Source organism: Monodelphis domestica, chromosome 1 (genome assembly GCF_027887165.1).
Source record: "Monodelphis domestica isolate mMonDom1 chromosome 1, mMonDom1.pri, whole genome shotgun sequence".
Taxonomy (NCBI): Eukaryota; Metazoa; Chordata; class Mammalia; order Didelphimorphia; family Didelphidae; genus Monodelphis; species Monodelphis domestica.
In genome coordinates, this window is record NC_077227.1 from 293,510,951 (window position 1) to 293,532,779 (window position 21,829).

Genomic DNA, 21,829 nt, shown 5'->3' on the forward strand with positions numbered 1-21,829 from the left:
GAACAAAACCCAAAATCCATTCTTATTCTAATAATAAGAAGTGGGTACAAATAAAGACAGTTTACGGAACATATAACTAATAACCAAAATATACTAACTGAAGTGAGCATTGTATAACAGAACATCTTAGATTAGAGTCATATGTAAACTTAAAAGCCAAATTAAATATAACAAAAACAAACATGCTGCAAATACAATATTTTGTGATAAGATAGTCTCAGTGTAGGTACCTGTTTTCCTTGTGAGTAATGAATCCAAGCGTTCTTTTCTCTGATTTTGATAGCTGTTGGAGTGGTTAACAGTATTTGAAATGGACTTTTCCTGGCAGGCTGAGTTCCTCCAGTGTGCTGGAAGTTCTTTATGTACACCTTGTCTCTTGGGTGTAGATTGTGAAGGAAGAAATCTAGAGGTCCAGCTTGTACTGCAGCTCCAGATTTGTGGAGTTCTCGCAATTTGACCTGCAAATCCTGTATATAGGAAAAACAGAAATGTCTCCAACCCTCCCCTCCCCCCCCCTTCAGTAATGAGTATGCAGGGGAAAAAGGCTTAGCCTGTATGGAGGAGATGTCCAAAAAGCATCTCAAATGGTGAGACATGTAGATCTCTCCTGGGCCTGTTATGGAGATAGTAGAGGGCTAAGGACATTTCAAGTGAGTCTCAGGGCCCAATTTACCAATCTTAATTCTTAAGAATACTCATTCTTTCCACTTGGTCTAATCTCTGGGAGTGATGTGATATATTGAGGAGTAATCCCTAAACAAGAATAAACCTGAGATAAAAGTTGATAAAATGGATTCCCCTGCATGCCAGTCGGCCAAAGTCGGGGACAGCCTCCCTCAAAAGCATCTTAGCAACAAAAGCTGCTGTGCCCCCAGACACTAGGAAAGGCTTGTATCCATCTAGTGAGTTGGTCCACTATGACCAGCCAAAGCTTATAATATCTAACCTTAGGCATAGTAATAAAATCAATTTGTAAATGTTCAAAAGGTGTGTAAGCCAGAGAATGCCCACCAAAAGTCTTGCCTGGAAAAGCATGTTGATTGTATGCCTGGCAAGTGGGGCAAGCTACACACATCTTGGAGGCTATGGTGGTTATACCAGGGGCTATCCAGATCTTTTTTATAGTCTACGATATCCTGAGTGCCAAAGTGACCACTCTTGTGAACAGATACACATATTTGGTGATAGAAGCTTCTAGGGAGTAGGGGTTTTCCTTCAGATGACACCCATATCCCAGCAATCTATTTTGCTTTAAACTTTTGTTTCCACTTCCTCTTCATTATAAGAAAGAGATAAATTTGATTTGTTACTAGTTGTCAGATCCTAAATCAATTTGTGTCCTTCTAAGGCAGCAAGTTTTGCTGCAGTATCTGCCTGATGATTCTCTCTATCTATCTCTATCTAGTATTTCCTATATGGGCAGAACCATGAACTACAACTAGAGCTTCAGGTAGTTGGAGAGCAGAAAGCACCTCATTTATAATCTCTACTTTTCCAATACACTTTCCAGCAGTGGTTAGAAACCTTCTCTGGAGCCATAACAAACCCATTGCATGGAATATACCGAAGGCATACCAAGGATCTGTGTAAATTGTTGCTTGACAATGGCAAATTCTGTGTATGTGGTCCAGGGTAGTGTATGCCATCCCTCAAAAAAGAAGAATCATCAGTGAATAAAAGTAAACCTGGAGTAAACTCCTAAAGGAGTGTCTAAGAGATTATTGTCTCAAGGCTTTTCAGCCATGGACACTAAAGATTCATAATTGTGTAATGGTTCTTCTGAAACTGGAAAATCTGGAAGCAGTGTTGCAGTGTACAGCATTTCAGGGTAATATTTTCATTCCCCAACAAGGTTATCTTATACCTCGTGAGTGTTTGATCCAAAAATGTCTGTGTTGTTAAAACCTTGCCTTGACTTCATGTGGGCACATTATGATTAATGAGCACCCCAATATTAAATCAGCAGATTAAGTTACTAATAAAGCTATGGAGGCTATTCTAAGACAATGTGGTGCTTCTGTAGCTACCAGGTCCAGCTGTGCTGAATAATAAGTCCAATTGAATGCTGAACAGGCCCTGAAGTTTGAATTAAAACACCTGAATCATGCTCAACCCCCACCCCCTTCATCTACATACAAGGTAAATAGCTTTTTGAGATATGTTAAAAAATGATATGTATGTACCAAATTGACTTAAAATATTTTTAACCTAGAGCCAGGACGTCTGCAGGCTGACCCCTGACAGGTAGTGGGCTGGTACCCCTCTAGTGTCCCTCATCTCCCCTCTACCTGCCCACTGACATAAAAATCCTTCTTAGATGGATGGGAGATGATAACCTCCCACCTAGGGACCTCTTCAGGGCCAGTAAAGCACAAAACCCTATTGGACTCTAGAAACAAAGTTTATTTTTATAATAGGAGTAAAGGGGAAGTGACATGTAGATCTAATCTCCACTCTACTTCTTTCACTTCACAATGAATTATTTCTTCTTGATAATTCACTCAAGCTACTCTTAACTCTGTATCTCTAACTAAGACCCAGAAAACCCAGCTATCTAACTATCCTACTATACTAATTAGTGTGCATTGTAAAAAAGATAATGAGCAATGATTCACAGATGTATTTGAACCCTTTTCTAAAACCTGGGGTTATTGCTAGGTATACCCAAAGTCCCAGATGACCAAACCCTGGGATTAGTTGTCACCAAGTAGATTTCTGACAGGTGGATCTCAGGCAGATGGTCTCTGTACTTCAGGGAAAAAGCAGTATACTCCAAGACAAGTTCTCAAACCAAGGAATCACTAATCTTTCCACAAATTTAGAATTTCTAAGGGGAAATTGCCAGAGCAAAGATCCTCCTTCCAGCTCAGTCAAAACAGGAGTGACAGTTAAAAAAGTCAAACATCCCAAAATCCTTTTCTCCTTCCAGAATCTTTCCCCTCAGGGCTTGTATCCAGATTCTCCCCTTTTCCTCTTAAAGCTAACTCATGAAATTTACTCTTTTACTTCCTACACAACAGTCCAGGATCCTTGCCTCCTAGCCCCAGGGAGTAATATGTCTGAAGTAGGGGGCAGAGGGGCTGTTGTCTCTGGGGTGGGATATGATATGTATGATGTGTGTGTATGGATTTGGGGGGGGTGGAATCAGGTGTAATTGTGGGGGGCTTGTCAATTTATAAGTCTGGGGTAGGGGAGGAGTCAGACTTTAGGCCTAGGGTGCTGTCTTTATGGGTGCATACGTGTGTGTGTGTGTGTGTGTGTGTTTTGTAATATTTATTGGGAAAGGAAATAGGATTGGAAAAATGGGGATTTGGGGAAGGTCTGTATGGGATATGGAGGAGTTAAGGGGAGAGAGGGAATATTGCTTGGTGAGGCAAGGGAGGGAGATGCCCCCTGCTGAGAGGAAGCAGCAGGGGTCCGATAAGGCCTGTTTGTCCTGGAATGACTGAACTGAAGTTCAGCTCCCTCTATGACCAGAAAAGATAGTCCACGTATCTGACTGCAAATTCAAATAATATAAAGCTTAATAACCAGTTGGGATTGGAGTTTTTTCTCAGCTTCAGACCTGAGGCCAGGCCCCAGAGGCTGGAGGAGGGTTCTCCCACTCCCGTCCACTCTATATCAGCCCAGTTTTGTCTTTTTAGAATCTTAGCAGTAGACAGAAAGCAAACAAGAACAGGTCTAACCTTCAGAGATGATGGGGCCTGAATCTTTGGGCTGAACCAAGAAGAGGTGGCACACCACACCAGACTGGGCTGAACAAGCTCCTTCCTCTTCCAACACCAGGAAGCCAGTACCCTCCCCCCTCCCCCAACCCCTGGCAGGAAGGAAATGCTAGTCACAAGACCCAGCTGCCACTCCCAGCAGGAAGGAAGTGCTAGTCACAAGACCCAACTGCTACCTCCAGTTGCCCCTTCCCCCACTAACTGTCAGTCTTGTTTCCTTTCCACAGTGTGAGAGACAGAGAGACAGAGAGACAGACACAGAGAGAGAGTATGTGCGAGTGAAGGGGAGAGTTAGGATATGGGCCTAAGGATGGGGATTCAAAATTCAAGCTAGCTGTCTGTGTATGTGTTGGAGGTCAGGGTTTAAGCCTGAGGCTAGCGGGTGGAGCCTGATTTTGGGTGAGCCAGAAAATGGTTTTTCTGGACTTTGTGGGAGGTGGGAATGTTTCTGATTGGGGCCTGGGTTTGTAGAAAAGAGTGAGGAGTGATCAAGAGTTAGACCTGGGACTCTTGGGCAGTGGGAGTATAAAAGGTATATAGGCTAAAGCATTTTAGGGGTATGGGAGGCAGTACACAGGGGAAGTTCATATTTCAACTAGGATTGGGTTGCTGTTTTGACAGGAGCAGCAGGTATGGAGGGAAAGAACTGATTTCTATAGCAGGAAAGTATGTATTAAGTGGCTGCATATTGGGAAGGAGCAGGGGACCAAGATGATGGGGAGTTTGTAAGATGAGACTTGTGTGCTTGACTCCAACCCTAACAACTGTGTCTCACCTGATCTACTTCTCTTATCATCCTGTCTGTCTTCACCACTTTTGGAATCTTCTTAGCTCTAGATTTCTTCTTTATTTTCTCAGAGAGAAGAGAGATCTCCATGAGAGCTTGAGAGTCTCCCCTTTAGACCATATTGTCATGCCGAGGTCTGTCAAAAGAATAAAATCAGAGTTTTAATAAAAACAAAAAACAAAAAAAAAGACAAATTTTTTAACCTATATAGATTGCTTTCAGAATCTGATCTTTGTTTTCCTTTGTTAGTTTTATTATAGTTAGTTAAGACATAGTTTTTTAAATTACTTTCATCTTTTTCTCTCAAAAAGGTTTTAAATAATTTTCACTGTTTTTCATTTGTTACTTGAATTTTAAACTTCATTACCTTAAATGTACAGCTGTTGATTAAATAGCATCTTTGTGTACCCCATTGCTGAATTTATCCTGGGAGTACAAATGTTGCCATAGTTCTTTCATAATTTTTATAAGTACCTGATACATAGTATTGAGTGCTTATTTCATGTTACTATATCACACATCATTGATTTGGAATCAAGTAAAATGATAATAGTAGTAGTCTCTCAACAGCCTAGAATGACGATTGTCTTTGTGCACGTGCACAAAGATACTTGTGCATGAAAGAGATTTAAGTGGAAAAGTCGGTGCACAGAGACAGTCCCACTCTCTCGGCGTTGGAAGCCTGGGTCTAGTGGCACAAAAAATCATTATGCCTGGAGACTTCCTCAGCTGCATTGGGTGACCATGTTGTCCTTTGTGCTCCACGCCCTAACCACTCCACAGTGCTTTGCTGTGTCGCCATCTCAGCCGTTGAACCTTCTTGTTGGTTTCTTCCGCCTGTTCCGCCGAAACAGTCTTCACATGCTGGGTGAGCAAAGCCCTAGTTCACCAGGGGTCAACAACGACCCGATGGCTACCTCCACAAGGTTTGGCTGGCCTGTTGAAGCCGTTGACCAGGGTGTGGTCGCTGCTGCATGCTAGCAGCTACTAGGAGCCACAAGTGAGAGCTGGGTGTCAGGTAGGGGTCAGAGGCTGGAGAGGTGCCCTAAGAGGGCAGGACAAGCCCTCCATACCAAGGTGCTATCCCTCCCTGAGCACCCCATACACCCCCTAAAATTTGATTTCTGGACATTTCACCCTCTCCCCATAGTTGCATATGTTTATTTTTAATCTGAAGTGAATTTTTAAAAAATTTAATTTTAAATTTAATTGCTAAATGAATCTTACTAATAATATACATGTTGTTATATGTCACTCTCTTCCCTAAAATCTTTCAGTAACTCATTGTGTGCAGCAGAGGTTCTCTAGTTTTTGAGTCTCAAAGCCCCTTTATACTTTTGAAAAATATTACTCTTCCATACATAGTCCCCTCCCCAAGGACTTTTTTGTTTATGTGGGTTTTATAGAAATAAAAATATCATAAAAATATTTATGTTAAAGTGGCATGCATGCAAGACTGAAAGCTGATGATAGAAGAGCTGTCAATCAAAGTGACAATTCCATTGGAATGTTCCCAGGAAAGATAGTTGGAGCCAAGCCAGCAGTTGAATTGGGCTGGACTTACTTCTGAGCTCGGCTGAGGGGCTTTCTGAGCTAGGCTGAGAGGCTGGTGAACTAAGTATTGGTGTGGCTGATAGTGGTGGCTGAGAAAGAAGAACCTATTTGTATCTCTGTGACTTACCTGGCTGATTAGAAGAAGAAAGAAGACAGAAAGTTGTCCTCTTATTTTTCTGACTGACTTTTTGTCACAGTTGTGACAGAACTGTCATTTCCCCAATATCCTCCAACCAAGGATCCTTGTATAGACTAGGGAAAATCCCACCCCTCTTACCTCATCCTCTATCCTTGTCCTGTCTCCCCCAAATAAACCCCCTTACTTGAGAAATTAAGAGAAGAATGTTTCCTCTGAAATCTCATAGTTTACCTTGAGTGACTTGGAAAGGAAAGGGGGAGGGAAGGTATCAGAAGAGGGGGGGAGGAAACGAGAGGCATTGAGGGAGGAGGGTAGATAAAAAAACTTTATCCGTTAGGATCTAGGATCTAGGATATCAATCAAATACACCCTCAAGTATCATTTTATCTCTTTTATCATCTCAAGTATCATTTATTAAATAGTTTGACCCTTGGGAACCACTGACTATTATAAGGATGATATTAGAAATTAAAGTCTTGTTATATTAATTTAGAGAAGAAGTAGAGAAGCTGACTTGAGAAAGAATTGGAATTGCAAACAGAACTGAGACAGTGTCAGTTTCAAGTCTAAGGGGTTTTCTGTATTGCAGTTTTTCTCTAGCAGTTGACAGAGACTCTTGCTCTCTCTGAGGACTTGGAGGTAAATTTTTTTTTTCTCTCTCGCTCACTGTCTTGAGGTAGAAGGAAAGGAAAGACCTGAAGGAGCTAAGTGTTTTCTTTTTCCAAATTTGGGAAACTCTATTATCTATCTATTGCTATTTTCATAGATTGTTTATATCTGAGAAGACCAAAGAAAGACCTGGTCTTTGGTTTGGACTCTGAGTCTGTTAAGGCTCAGAGTCCTAATTTGGTTCTTGCTAATGCTCAACCAGCTAGCTTTTGTTTGTTATTTTTATACTTGGAGACAAAGTTAAGAATTATAAGGATAATAGTGTTGGTTTATTTAGAACAGTAAAAATTTGGGTTAGTCAGATAAGGAAGGATCAGTGTAGTGTGTGGAAACAGGAGAAGCTTGTTCCTTGTGGAACCAGGGAGTTTTATTTGAATGGAGTTAGAGTCCCTTAGTTTAGAAATCCTTTTTATCCTTATATTTTCAATAAATAGTCTATTGGCCCTGAAGAGAAGTTCACTTATAAACTTCACTTTATTTATATAAACTGAAGGCATTTTGTAGGCACAGCAAGCAGAGTATCTAAATCAGTTTATAATAATTCATTGCCCACTATTTTTACAGTTTTCTGTTTATTATTTTTATACCATAGAAGTGTTCAGACTCCTTTGTCTGTTAGTCCAGACCCTTCACAGACTAGGTCAAACCTAGAAACTTCTTTTACTTTAATCCATTTCATTTGCTCTCTATTTTAATGAAAATCAAATAATAGTTTTTTCCTAATTTCATCCTATGTTTGGAAGGAATTACAGGCTTTATAATTACCCCTTTTTGGAATCTTTCTCTTCGAAGGGTCACTTCAGGTTCCTCATATTCTTAAAAGCCTTTGGTGATTTTCTGCCACTAAAAATTATTTCTGTTTCCTTAGATTTTCTAATAGCAGTTTACTTTTTCCCTAAAAATATTCTATATTGAATTAGAGTTCTTTGTGTCTTTGCCATATATGTCTTAAGTTGTAAGCCCCTATGGGTAGAATTTGATGGATTTTTATATTACTAGTGACTAATATAGTACCTTGTATATAGGAGGAATCTAAATTATATATTGAATAATCTGACAAAATCAAGCTGGAATCAATAGTTCACTCTGGAAATAAGTCTTCATTTATATTGACATACATTTTGTGAAATAAAAAAAAAGTTACAGCTATATGGAAGGAAAGTTTGTAAGGTTTTTTACTAAAGAGACAAAAATGACTCATCAAAGTTTGTAGTATAAGTATCAGTACCAACAACTACTTAACTTAAGCTATTCATTATTCTAGGTGCTAGAGATTTTAAAAGACCAATATAAAGACAATTACAGTTTACATGTTAATTTCAGTGGTTGAAGAAGTAAAGAAATTTTATGATGAACTCAATAATATCCTACAAACCAAGTCTAATATGTTGCTGATCATCAGTGAATTTAATTTTAGTATGAAGGGAGGCACAGGAAAAGATGGATAAAAACATATTGGAAAATGTGGTTTGATATAAAAAGTTCAAAAGTCTTGTAGATTTCTCAAAGAGTTAAGCACTGGATAAGATAGCATTGAATAATATCACACTTAAAAAGGAATTTACCTAGCTTAAATAGAACAGTTGCTTACTTAAGGGGTGGGAGTTGTGTAAGAATTTTCTATCTATACAGTCAGATCAATTGATGACAATAAAGGTAAAATACATACCAAATCAATCAATAAGCATTTATTAATTTCCTACAACTGTTCTTGTTGCTGGGGATACAAAGCCAAAAATTAAGGTATTTCTGCCCTCAAGGTGCTTGCAGTCTAGTGTAATATAAGCCAATAAGAGAGGTTACTCCCACCCACAATGGTGAATTGGGGAGAAAGAAAGAAAGGGTTGAGAGAATGAGATGTATGACCATTCCTTCACTTTCTTTACCAGTGGTTGGTTCTATCCACTCTTTTCCTTGCCTTCTGAATTCCTTTCTTTCCTTTCCTGTAGGCCCTGATGTTCTTTACATTGGCCCTCTGAAAGGTGAGCCATACAACAGTAAATCTTCTTTGTCTCTGTTAACTTTCTTGGCTTCCATTCTGATTCTTTTTAAAATTGAAGTTCTTTTCAGAATTCCCTACAACTTAATTCTTTTTTCAAGGTTTCATATACATATTCATCAGTAAGTATAATTAAAGTAAGTTTCACAAGTCTTCAAGACTAGCAAAATGGTTTGACCCCTTTAAAAGAAAATGTTAGTGTTCTATAAACATATCTGAATAACTGGTGATAGAAATAAAAAATCTCTACTTCCAGCTGATTGTTCATTTTCTCTTATTTATTAGGAAGCATATATTCAAGCCCAGGACTCTATAGCAAGACAATGACTCCAACTTATGATGCTCATGATGGAAGTCCTTTGTCACCAACTTCAGCTTGGTTTGGTGATAGTGCTTTATCAGAAGGCAATCCTGGTATACTTGCTGTCAGTCAGCCAATTACGTCACCAGAAATCTTGGCCAAAATGTTCAAACCACAAGCTCTTCTTGATAAGGCAAAAATAAATCAAGGGTAAGTTTATATCCTCTGTAAATTATAAATTTTTCATTGCATAGGAATTTTAAATAAATCTGAGGGTTTTTTTTTTCACTGTCATTGTTGTTAACTTATAGATGGCTGGATTCATCAAGATCTCTCATGGAACAAGATGTTAAGGAAAATGAAGCCTTACTACTACGGTTCAAATATTACAGCTTTTTTGACTTGAATCCAAAGGTACTCAGAATTTATTTTTAAAGAGCCATATTATTATTGTAGTGCAAAAGAGATTTTACAAATCAAGTCTTGAACTTCTTCCTTCCCTCCTTTCTTCTTTCCCTCCCTCCCTCCCTCCTCCTCCTTCCCTCCATTTCTCCCATTCTTTTGTGTATTGGTTCCAAGGCAGAAGAGCAATAAGGTCTAGACAATGGGGGTTAAATGGTGGTGATTTTTTTCTCCCCTTAGTTTCCCTGATCAGTATTCAGTGTGGTGCATTTTCTACATCTCCCAATGGAAGGAAAACTTATTGTATACTTCTTCCTGCTGCTTTCTCATTCAATTTTGAATGTCTTATTTTTATTCTTCCTATTTACATTGTTGTATTATACATATTGTTTACATTTTGGCTTTCACTTTGTATCAGTTCATATAAAAGTTTTCCCATTTTTCTCTGAATTCTTTATATTCATAGTGTCTTATGGCATTATAATCTTCCATTACATTCATGTACAACAAATTTGTTTAGTCATTCCTCAGTTGATGGACATCTATTTTGTTTCAAGGTCTTTATTATAAAAGTTTTTTTATAATATATATATATATAAAAGTTATATTATAAAAAAGTACATCTATAAAAATATTATTTGGTGTGGGACTTTCTATGATAACATTGACTTCCTTGTAAATATTAGTCACCGTCTCAGTATAATTCCAATTGCTTTCCAGAATGGTTGGACCAATTAACAGCTCTACTAAGAATGTATTACTGGTCTACTTTACCACAACTTTTCCAACATTAATTGTTCTAATCTTTTGTCATTTTTGCGTTGCAAATTGCGTTATGAATTCTTCATATAATAGATGAAATTTATAATCCATATCTTAGAGTAAAAGCAATGGGTCATCAATGATATTGAAGTTATGAATATATTGACTATGAAGATTTAACATTTTACTCATATATGATTCCAACTTAAGATCTTATACCAGGACAACTCTGATTATTAGAAGTAGATAATCGAGTTTTACTACCAATAGAAATGCCAATTCGTATATTAATCTCTTCAGAAGATGTTTTACACACATGAGCAGTTCCATCTTTAGGCCTAAAAGCAGATGCTATTCCAGGACGATTAAATCAAGTTACCTTAACTTCATCTTGCCCCGGGGTGTTCTCTGGTCAATGTTCAGAAATTTGTGAGTCAAATCATAGTTTTATACCCATTTTTCTAGAAATAACCTCACTAAAATATTTAAAAAATGATCCTCTATAATGCAATTATTTTTAAGTAATTAACTTTATACTTTTAGTATATGTGGGATATAATAATCTCCTTAAATAAAATGCCACAACTTGATACTTCAACATGAGCCTTAACAATTCTATTAATAATTATTTCGTTATTTTGCATTTGTCAACTTAAAATAATAAATCAAACAATTATTTAAATTACACCCTCAAATGAAAACCACAAAAGCTACTTTACCTTGACAGATAAAATGAACGAAAATTTATTTGCCCCATTCATCACACCAACAATTATAGGTATTACAACCCTACCACTTATTATATTTCCATGTATTATTTTATCATCCCCTAAATGATGATTACCAAATCGATTCAAATCTTACAAATTTGATTAATTCGCTTAATTACTAAACAAATAATGACCATACATAACAAACAAGGTCAAACCTGAACTCTAATATTAATATCTTTAATTTTATTCATTGCCTCTACCAACCTTCCATACTCATTTATACCTACAACTCAACTATCAATAAATATTGGAATAGCCATTCCACTTGAGCTGGAACAGTTATTATAATTATATATATATATATATATATAATTATAAAAATATATTTAAAAATAAACCTAAAATATCTCTAGCTCACTTCCTACCACATGGTACTCCAACATCCCTAATTCCTATACTAATTATTATTGAAACAATTAGCTTATCTATTCAACCTTTAGCATTAGCCGTATGACTGACAGCTAATATTACTGCAGGACATCTTCTAATTCACCTAATTGGGTCAGCAACTTTGGCTTTATCCTCAATCAATATAACTGTATCAACTATTACATTTTTAATTTTATTTCTTTTAACTATTCTTGAATTAGCTGTAGCTATAATTCAAGCCTACGTATTTACACTTCAAGTTAGCCTTTATTTACATGATAACTCATAATGACCCACCAAACCCATGCATACCACATAGTAAACCCAAGCCCATGACCATTAACAGGAGCTCTTTCAGCTTTACTTTTAACTTCAGGAATAATTATATGATTTCATTATAACTCAATAATTCTTTTAATAATTGGATTAGTTTCAATATTTTTAACAATATATCAATGATGACGAGATATTGACCGGGAAGGAACATTTCAAGGACATCATACCCTGTAGTCCAAAAAGAACTATGATATGGAATAATTTTATTTATCTTATCAGAAGTTTTCTTTTTTATCAGATTTTTCTGAGCATTCTATCACTCAAGTCTGGACCCAACTCATGAATTAGGAGGTTGCTGACCTCCAACTGGTATTCATCCTCTTAATCCACTTGAAGTTCCATTACTCAATACATCCATTCTATTGGCCTCAGGAGTATCAATTACATGAGCTCATCATAGTCTCATAGAAGGTAACCGAAAATAAATAATTCAAGCACTAATTATTACTATTTTACTAGGTATCTATTTTACTATTCTTCAAGTTATAGAATACTATGAAGCCTCATTTACAATTTCTGACGGGATTTAGGAATCCACTTTTTTTGTAGCTACAGAATTTCATGACTTACATGTAATCATTGGAGCTACATTCCTAGCTGTATGTCTACTTCAACAATTTTACTTCCATTTTACCTCTACACACCATTTTGGTTTTGAAGAAGCAGCTTGATACTGACATTTTGTAGATGTTGTATGATTATTCCTCTATGTATCCATCTATTGATGAAGTTCCTATTTTTCTAGTATACTAGTATACTACTGATTTCCAATCATTAAGTTGATGATGTCATCTTTGCATTTTGTGTTGCTGGATGTGATCTGAACCCACATGAGTTGTTTTATAATTTTATTTTTATAATTTTTTAAAATTTATTTTAAAATTTTAAAATTTATTAAAATTATTATTTTATTTTTATTAAAATTATGTATTATTAGTGACTTGAAGAAATCATTAATTCAATAAGATTAATTGTTTAGGATTCGTCTTCTTTTTAGTATTTTTTTTTAACCCTTACCTTCTGTCTATATTGGCTTCAAGGCAAAAGAGTGGTAAGGGCTAGGAAAAGTTAAGTGACTTGCCCAGGGTCACACAACTAGAAAGTTTCTGAGGCCAGATTTGAACCCAGGACCTCCCTGGCTCTCAATCCAACAAATCAACCTGCCCCCTTGGGATTTACATTTTGAGGAATTTTCTGCTCATATTCTTTGACCACTTGTCCACTGGTCTTAGAAAACACCTTTTAAAAGTAGATTTTTGCTTTTAGTTTGTATGTGAATAATTTTTCTTTATTTTGGAGAATGTGTTTATGTTTATTCTGTTTTAACCGTTTTAGGGAATTTTAAACATTTAGCTGCATTGTTTTTTTTTTAAACCCTTACCTTCCGTATTGGAGTCAATACCGTGTATTGGCTCCAAGGCAGAAGAGTGGTAAGGGCTAGGCAATGGGGGTCAAGAGACTTGCCCAGGGTCACACAGCTGGGAAGTGTCTGAGGCCAGATTTGAACCTAGGACCTCCCATCTCAAGGCCTGGTTCTCAATCCACTGAGCTACCCAGCTGCCCCCTGCAGTGGTTTTGTTAGTGAAAAACATTACATAGGAATTTTAAATAAATATAAAATTTAAATAAATCTGAGTTTTTCTTTCACTGCCATGCTTCTGTAACAATTTTTTTGTACAAATTTAATTCCAAATTCCTACCAAATACTGCAGAGTGCTGCTTTTTATGAAGATTTTTTTCTTGTAGTCATTCAAAAATCACTTATGACTTTGAAGTTGTATTGTAAATGCCAAAATTTATTATGCTTATCTCAATTAGGGGAAAAAACCATAATTTAAGATGTTATTCTCAGTATAAAATGCCAGCATTTTGTTTCTCCAACAAAATGTGGATTTGGGCCAGATATTTGAATCTGACTTATTTCTCAATCATTCTGAAATGATTCTGTTTTATCCCACTACCCATATTCTTACCTACTTGAAACAGCTAGACTATTTTTGGTCAACTTTTTACTAAAATTGACTAAACTTGTAATTTTATTGGTTTAGGGAATTTTTTTCTATGTAAACCTCTTCCAGTGAAGATCTGCAACTATTTTGAGATTTGCCATCTTAGATACTTGCTTGGAGCACTTAGAGGTTATGAGACTTATTGAAATTATTATAGCCAGTCAGAAGCAGATCTTGAATTAAGAATCTTACCTATTCTAAGGTTTACCCTTGATCCACTGTGTCTGGTTCAATAAGATGGCCACATATAGATGTGATATCAGGAATGCAATTCAGATATTACTTATACATGTGTTTACAAAAATAAGCTAAAATATATAATTTGTAGTCATATCAATTTTTGGAGATAATTTTAATTAATGAAACATGCTGGCTTTATATATATACTAAAATTTGTGACTGATAAAATTGTTACTCAATTTGTATTTCATTAAAATTAGTCATTTTAATTTTATTTACATACATATACATACACATGCAGAAATGTACAGAAAACTAGGTGCCAGTATTTTAAGATAAATGGTTTAAAAATTATTATTCTTTTAGTAATATGATTGAATAAGTCAATATTCTCATAGCCTATATTCTGATTAGTTGTAATGGTAGCTGTTTTCAAGGGCCTGGCATGTTTTATGTCTCTGCTGTTTCATATTTTGCAATGACTTTACAAAAAAGTCATTAATTTCTTATTCTTTGTTCCATTCTAATGTGGTAACCTACAGTTCTTTGTTTCTGGAAGTCAACAGTTATGCTAATATTTTAAAACATAATTTAGTTTATTAAGTTATGCTAATATTTTGAAACAGATAATTTAATTCATTAAGTTCATGTGATACCAACTTTTGACATGTTTTTTGAAGTTATAAGATCCAAATTTACTCCCTCCCTCCCTATCCTCCCCCTTTTGGGAGATGATAAGCATTCTGATCTGGATTATGCTTTTATTATCATGTAAAACACTTAATTAAATCTCAAAAGAAGAGGTTTATGCTAATATTTTCAGGTGTATTTCTGTTACCATAAGCCACATTTCTTCATGGATCAAATTTCACTGAGGGAAAAATGATAACTAAACCTAAAATTTAAAAAGCTGTATCAAGTTTTAAAACAAAACTATTAATACTGACTTTTTGTCCATTCAAATAGTTAAATGGTTTATATTGAATAAAAACTAAAACTTTTAGATATGTGTTGATATTAATAATTAATTTTTCAAATTTTGTAAGTTTATTTTTTCAGTATATTCAGTCTTTTACAAATACCCAAACCTAACAAAATACATATCTTTCAGCTACTCCTTGGCTTTTAAAAATTAGATTTCTTCAAACTACCAAAGAACTTTTTTTTTATAGATAAAGAAAAAATTATAACAAAGTTCATTTGGAAGAACAAAAGACCAAAAATATCAAGGGAAATAATAAAAAAAAACTGTGAAGGATGAGGGCCTAGCAATACCGGATCTTAAACTGTACTTTAAAGTACTGGTCATCAAAATAATGTGGTACTGGCTAAGAGAGACAGATGGGTTGATCAGTGGAATACACTGGGGTAAATGACCTCAGCAAATTAGTGTTACATAAACCCAAAGAACCCAGCTTTTGGGACAAGAACCCACTATTTGACAAAAACTGTTGGGAAAATTGGAAAACAGTATGGGATAAATCAGTTCTATATCAATATCTGAAACCCAATACCAAGACAAATTCAAAATGGGTAAATGACCTAAATATAGGGAATGAAATCATGAATTAGGTGAATATAAAATAGTCTACCTGTCATATCAGTGGTAAAGGAAGTTATTTAAAACCAATCAGGAGAGAGGGAGAATATTACAAAAGGTAAAATGAAGGATTCTGATGACACAAACAAAACCAGTGTAACCAAGATAAAAAGGAAATCAATGAACTAGGAGAAATTTTTTATAACAAAACACACTGACAGAGGTTTAATTTCTGAAATACATAAGAAACTAAGTCAAATTTACAAAAAGTTAAGCCATTCCCCAGTTGACAAATGGCCAAGGGATATGAATAGGCAGTTCTCAGATGAAGAAATGAAAACTATCAATAATCATATGAAAAAGTGCTCTAAATCCCTCCTGATTAGAGAACTAAAAATAAAAAGAACTCTGAGGTAACCTTAAACCTAGCTGATTGGCAAATATAGGAGCAAAGGAAAGTAAGAAATGTTGGAGGGGATGTGGCAATATTGGGATTGCTGGTTGAGTTATGAATTCGTCCAACCATTCTGGAAGATAATTTGGAATTATGCCCCAAAGCAACAATAAAAACAACAAAAAGGGCTTTACAAGAATGCCTTCCCTTTGATCTAGTCATACCACTGCTGGTTTTGTAACCCAAAGAGATAATAAGGAAAAATACTTGTACAAAAATATTTATAGCTGTGCTCTTTGTGGTGGTAAAAAAATTGAAAGATCGGAGGCGGAGTCAAGATGGCCGCATAGAAGGAGCAGAAGTTCAGACCTCTGAATACTCTTCCTTACCGATCACAAACTAAATGCTCTTAGGGGACTGCAAATCAAACCTAACAACAAGACAGAGCTAAGGAACTCTCCTGCTGGACTCAACTCAAAAGGTACCTTCCCCCCACCTCCCCCCCCCCCCACCCCCAAAGCCAGAATCTGAGAACACTCTTGGGTATAAGGGGAAGGCAGAAGGAAGGTCCCAGGACCCCCTCCCCCCCGAAATTCCCCTCTACCACACACATACCCCTAGAGTGCTAAACCTCCAGTGGCAGCAGGAACCTCTGAGCAGGAAAAGGCACTGGTCTGGGGGGTGTACCTTGCAGGCAGGGCAGTGCCAAGCTCAGAGTGTTGAACACAGATGGCAGGGAAGGAGCTGGAGAGGGAGCTGGAGCCTAGTCAGAGTCATGGAGATCTTCCATACTGCTCCAGCCTTCCAGGAGGTTTTTGGCCTCAGAGCTCACCTAGCCAGCTGAACTTAATACCATCAAAAGGCTGCACTGAGAGATCTGACAATGCTCCAAGAGGGGAGACTGACAGCCCCAAAACCAAAAAAATGAGAGGAGCAAGAGCACAGATAAATACGGGGAGCAAAGAAGGGGTAAATATGAGCAAACAACAGAAAAAGAAGAAAGAAATTACAATTGACAGCTTCTGCACAGGCAACAAACTGAGAACAAACAATACACAGGAGGAGACAAGTAATAAAACAGAAATCTCAGCAAATTGGACACAGGCTTTGGAAGAACTCAAAGCGCAATTCAAAACACAATTAAGAGAGGCTGAAGACAATTGGGACAAGAATTTAAAAACTAAGATAAGTCATCTTGTGATATTAAAATCACTTTTAAAAGACTGATATATATTAGTTTAAGGTCGCCAAGGAACTCACTTATGTAATTCAAAATAGTGTCTTGAAAGCCAAAATCAACAAGCTTGAAAGATGAGGCAAAGAAGAAGAAAAATGAGGCAAAGGAGATGAGAGATGAGGTAAAGAGAATGAAAGATGACCACCAAAGAAAATCAGACCAGAAGGAGAAGGATGACCAAAAATCCAGGGGTGAAATCCAGTCTTTAAGAAACAGAATACAATAACTAGAATCTAGTGACTTCACAAGGCAGCAGGACCCTATAAAAGAATGAAAAAATTGAGGAAAATATGAAGCATCTCATTCACAAAACAGAGGATTTAGAAAATCGAGAAGACAATTTAAGAATCATTGACCAGAAGACCATGACAAAAGAAAAAGCTTGGACATAATATTTCAGGAAATTATTCAAGAAAACTGCCCCGATATTCTGGAACAAGAGGGAAAAGTGGAGATTGAGAGAATCCACAGATCACCACGTCCTGTTCTTAATCCCAATTGACAACACCCAGGAATGTTATAGCCAAACTCAAGAACTATAAGACCAAAGTAAAGATATTACTACCTGCCAAGAAGAAGTCATTCAATTACCATGGAACCACAGTGAGGATAACACAGGATCTGGCTGCATCCATACTGAAGGACTGAAAGGCATGGAATATGATATTACAGAAAGGAAGGTAACTAGGTCTACAACAAGAATCAACTACCCAGCAAAACTGACTATATTCTTACAGGGGAAAGTATGGTCATTCAACAAAATAGAAGAATTTCAAGAATTTGTAAAGAAAAGACCAGACTTGAACAGAAAATTCAATGCCCAAGCCCAGAACTCAAGAGAACTATCAAAAGGTAATTAAAAAGAGAGGGGAAAAAGAAAAACAAAACAGAACACACAACCCCCCTCCCACTTTTTTTTAAAGAGACTCAACAAGTTAAAATGTTATGTATCCCTATAAGAAAAGAGGTCATTGGTAACTTAAAAACTGTTGTTATCACCTGGGCAGATATAAGAATTACACTTAGAGGGAACAGTGACAAACTGTATGGGATGTATGGGACAAGACATAAATAGCTATATAGATATATGCATGCATAAATACATATACATATGTATATATACACAACTAGAGCTAAAAATAAGAGGTTAATACTGAAAGAAATGGGAAAAGAAACAAATGGGGGTAAATTTATATGTCACAAAGAAGCTCATTGCGGGAAGGGAGATAGGAAATACTCAACTCTTATGTGCATTGAAATTGACCCAAAGAGGGAAGAACAATCCAATTCATTGGGGCAGAGAATAGATTTGCGCCTTATAGGGGAGTAGTAGTCTCTTGGTGACCAAAAATGACAATTGTCTTTGTGCATTTTCATCTATGGTGTACCCTCGTATGGCTTTGAAGTCCAAAGACTGAGGCACAAAGTTTGTGGCACATGGGGGCATGGGACGCCAGTTGTTACGGGAGGTGCAGTTGTGGCCTGGTGTTGGCGTTCACATGCAGTGGCAAGACGTCGACGTCATTCATCTTCAAAGGTGGTGGTGGCATGGTTAATGTGGGTTCGCCAGCTGCTTCTGACAGAGGCAGCAAGTTCTAGTTGCTTTGGTGTAATGCCAGCCCACTTCAAGTTTGACTTTAGGGAAGTAGAAAATGAAATCAACCATAAAACGCAAGCGAATAGCAGAGTGGATTAGAATCCAAAACCCTACCATATTCTGTCTATAAGAAACACACATGAGGAAGGTAGATATGCATGCATAGGGTGAAAGTAAGAGGATGGAGCCAAATCTATTGGGCATCAACTGATAAAAAGAAGGCAGGAGTTGCCATCCTGATATCTGACAAAGCAAAAGTAAAAATAAATCTAGTTAAAAGAGATAGGGAATGTAATTACATCCTGATAAAAGGCAGTATAGACAATGAGGAAATAGGTGTGCACCAAATGGCATCTATAAAGGAGAAACTATATATAGTTTCTAAACTATAAAGGAGAAGCTCATGGATGAAATAGATAGAAAAATTATACTAGTGGGAGACCTGAACCTTCCTCTATCCAAACTAGATAAATCAAACCAAAAAATAAATAAGAAAGACTTAAGAGAAGTAAATGAAATCTTAGAAAAATTAGAGTTAGTAGACATGTGGAGAAAAATAGAGACCAAAAGGAATATACCTTTTTTTCAGGAGCACATGGTACATTCACAAAAATTGACCATGTATTAGGGCATAAAAACATTTCAAAGAAGTGCAAAAGAACAGAAATAATAAATGCAACCTTCTCAGATCACAATGCTATGAAAATAGTAATTAGTAAGGGTACGTGGAGAGGTAAATCGAAAATTAATTGGAAATTAAACAATATGATACTCCAAAACTGTTTAGAGAACAAATCAGAGAAATAATTAACTTCATTGAATAAAATGACAGAGATGAGAAATCGTTTGAAAATCTATGGTATGCAGCCAAAGCAGTACTCAGGGGAAAATTTATATCCTTGAATATTAACAAATTAAGAATTGCAGAGGTCAATGAATTGGGTATGCAAATTAAAAAACTAGAAAGTGAACAAGTTAAAAATCCTCAGATGAAGAATAAATTAGAGATCCTAAAAATCAAAGGAGAAATTAATAAAATTGAAAGTCAAAGAACTATTATTGATTTAATGAATAAGACTAGAATCTGGTACTTTGAAAAAACAAAATAGAAAAAGTACTGGTCAGTCTAATTTAAAAAAAGGAAAGAAGAAAACCAAATTGACAGTATCCAAGATGAAAAAGGAGACCTCACCTCTATTGAAGAGGAAATTAAGGCAATCATTAAAAACAATTATGTCTAATTATATGGCAACAAATATAGCAATATGGGTGATATGGATGAATACTTACAAAAATATAAACTGTCTAGACTAACACAAACATGGTACTGATCCTAAAGCCAGGCAGGTCAAAAACAGAGAAAGAAGACTGTAGACCAATCTCCCTAATGAATACAAATGCAAAAATCTTAAATAGGATGCTAGCAAAAAGACTCCAGCAAGTCATCACAAGGGTTATCCACTATGACCAGGCAGGATTCATACCAGGAATGCAAGGATGGTTCAATATTAGGAAAACCATCCACATAATTGACCACATTAACAAGCAAACCAACAAAAATCACATGATTATCTCAATAGATGCAGAAAAAGCCTTTGATAAAATACAACACCCATTCCTTTTGAAAACACTAGAAAGTATAGGAATAGTAGGGCCTTTCCTAAAATAATAAACAGTATATATCTAAAACCATCAGCAAACATCATCTTCAATGGGGATAAACTAGAAGCCTTCCCAATGAGATCAGGAGTGAAACAAGGATGCCCATTATCACCTATTATTTAACATTGTACTAGAAACACTAGCAGTAGCAATTAGAGAAGAAAAAGAAATTGAAGGTATTAAAATTGGCAATGAGGAAACCAAGCTATCACTCTGAATGATATGATGGTTTACTTAAAGAATCCTAGAGAATTAACCAAAAAGCTAGTTGAAACAGTCAACAATTTTAGCAAAGTTGCAGGATACAAAATAAAACTGCATAAGTCATCAGCATTTCTATATATCTCCAACCCATTTCAGCAGCAAGACTTAGAAAGAGAAATTCCATTTAAAATCACCCTATACAATATAAAATACTTGGAAATCTATCTCCCGAGACAAACACAGGAACTATATGAACACAACTAGAAAACACTCTCCACACAATTAAAACTAGATCTACACAATTGGAAAAACATTGATTGATCATGGGTGGGATGAACTAACATAATAATAATGACAATACTACCCAAATTAATATGTAATAATAATATAATATGTAATAATAAATAGGTTTTGAACAATTATTCATTTATATAACCCAGTGCAACTGTGTGTCAACTCCAGAATGGGGGAGGGGAAAAATCATGAATCATGTAACCATGAGAAAACTCTAAATAAATAAATAATTTTAAAAATTATGTTTATGAGTTGGTCCTATCATACTTTTTTGTATTTATATGCTAAAAGTTCTTTCATTTACTGCAGTATGATGCAATCAGGATCAACCAACTTTATGAGCAGTCTAAATGGGCTATTCTTCTAGAAGAAATAGAATGCACAGAAGAAGAAATGATGATGTTTGCGGCCTTACAGGTAGGTGAAAGAAATGACTTAATTCAATACTGTGATCTTAACCTTTTGCTGTATTATTAAATTAAATTAATTTAAATTAAATTAAATTAATTTTTATTTTTTTTAATTTTAATTTTAATTAATTTTAAATTAAATTAAATTAAAAAATAAAAGTATTAAATGTACAAACAAGAAATTATAAAAAATCCATAGGGTTTTAAAAAAATCATTAAACCTGAGTATTGTTTGCTGATATATTTCCCATAGAAAGGGTCAGATAATGGTGTATAAAATGTAAAATGCAAATTTGTAATACCTCCCTCTAATTTCTACATCATAATTACACTATAATTTAATTCTAAATTGTAATTTTACTACAAAACACTTTACTAGGTGAATTCAAAAGTAGATCCAGGTTATATATGAGAATGTGGCTATTTTTGGTCTTTAGCTGATGAAAATCTCACTTGATTGAATATTTTCTATGTTGAAGTAAAGGT

General features: G+C 35.7%; 1 protein-coding gene across 6 annotated transcripts in view; it reads left to right on the forward strand.

The window, feature by feature from the left end:
• FERMT2 (FERM domain containing kindlin 2) overlaps positions 1-21,829 on the forward strand; it is a 131,411-nt gene that overhangs the window by 70,670 nt on the left and 38,912 nt on the right. For 4 of the 6 annotated variants that reach the window (XM_007473238.3, XM_007473237.3, XM_056811045.1 and 1 more), the window contains exons 5-8: positions 8,824-8,856; positions 9,159-9,384; positions 9,486-9,588; positions 21,243-21,350. In XM_007473238.3, coding sequence (XP_007473300.1) covers positions 8,824-8,856; positions 9,159-9,384; positions 9,486-9,588; positions 21,243-21,350 — 470 coding nt within the window. The remainder of the gene's footprint in view (positions 1-8,823; positions 8,857-9,158; positions 9,385-9,485; positions 9,589-21,242; positions 21,351-21,829) is intronic. The other 2 variants (XM_001362466.5, XM_003339496.4) reach the window with 1 other exon arrangement.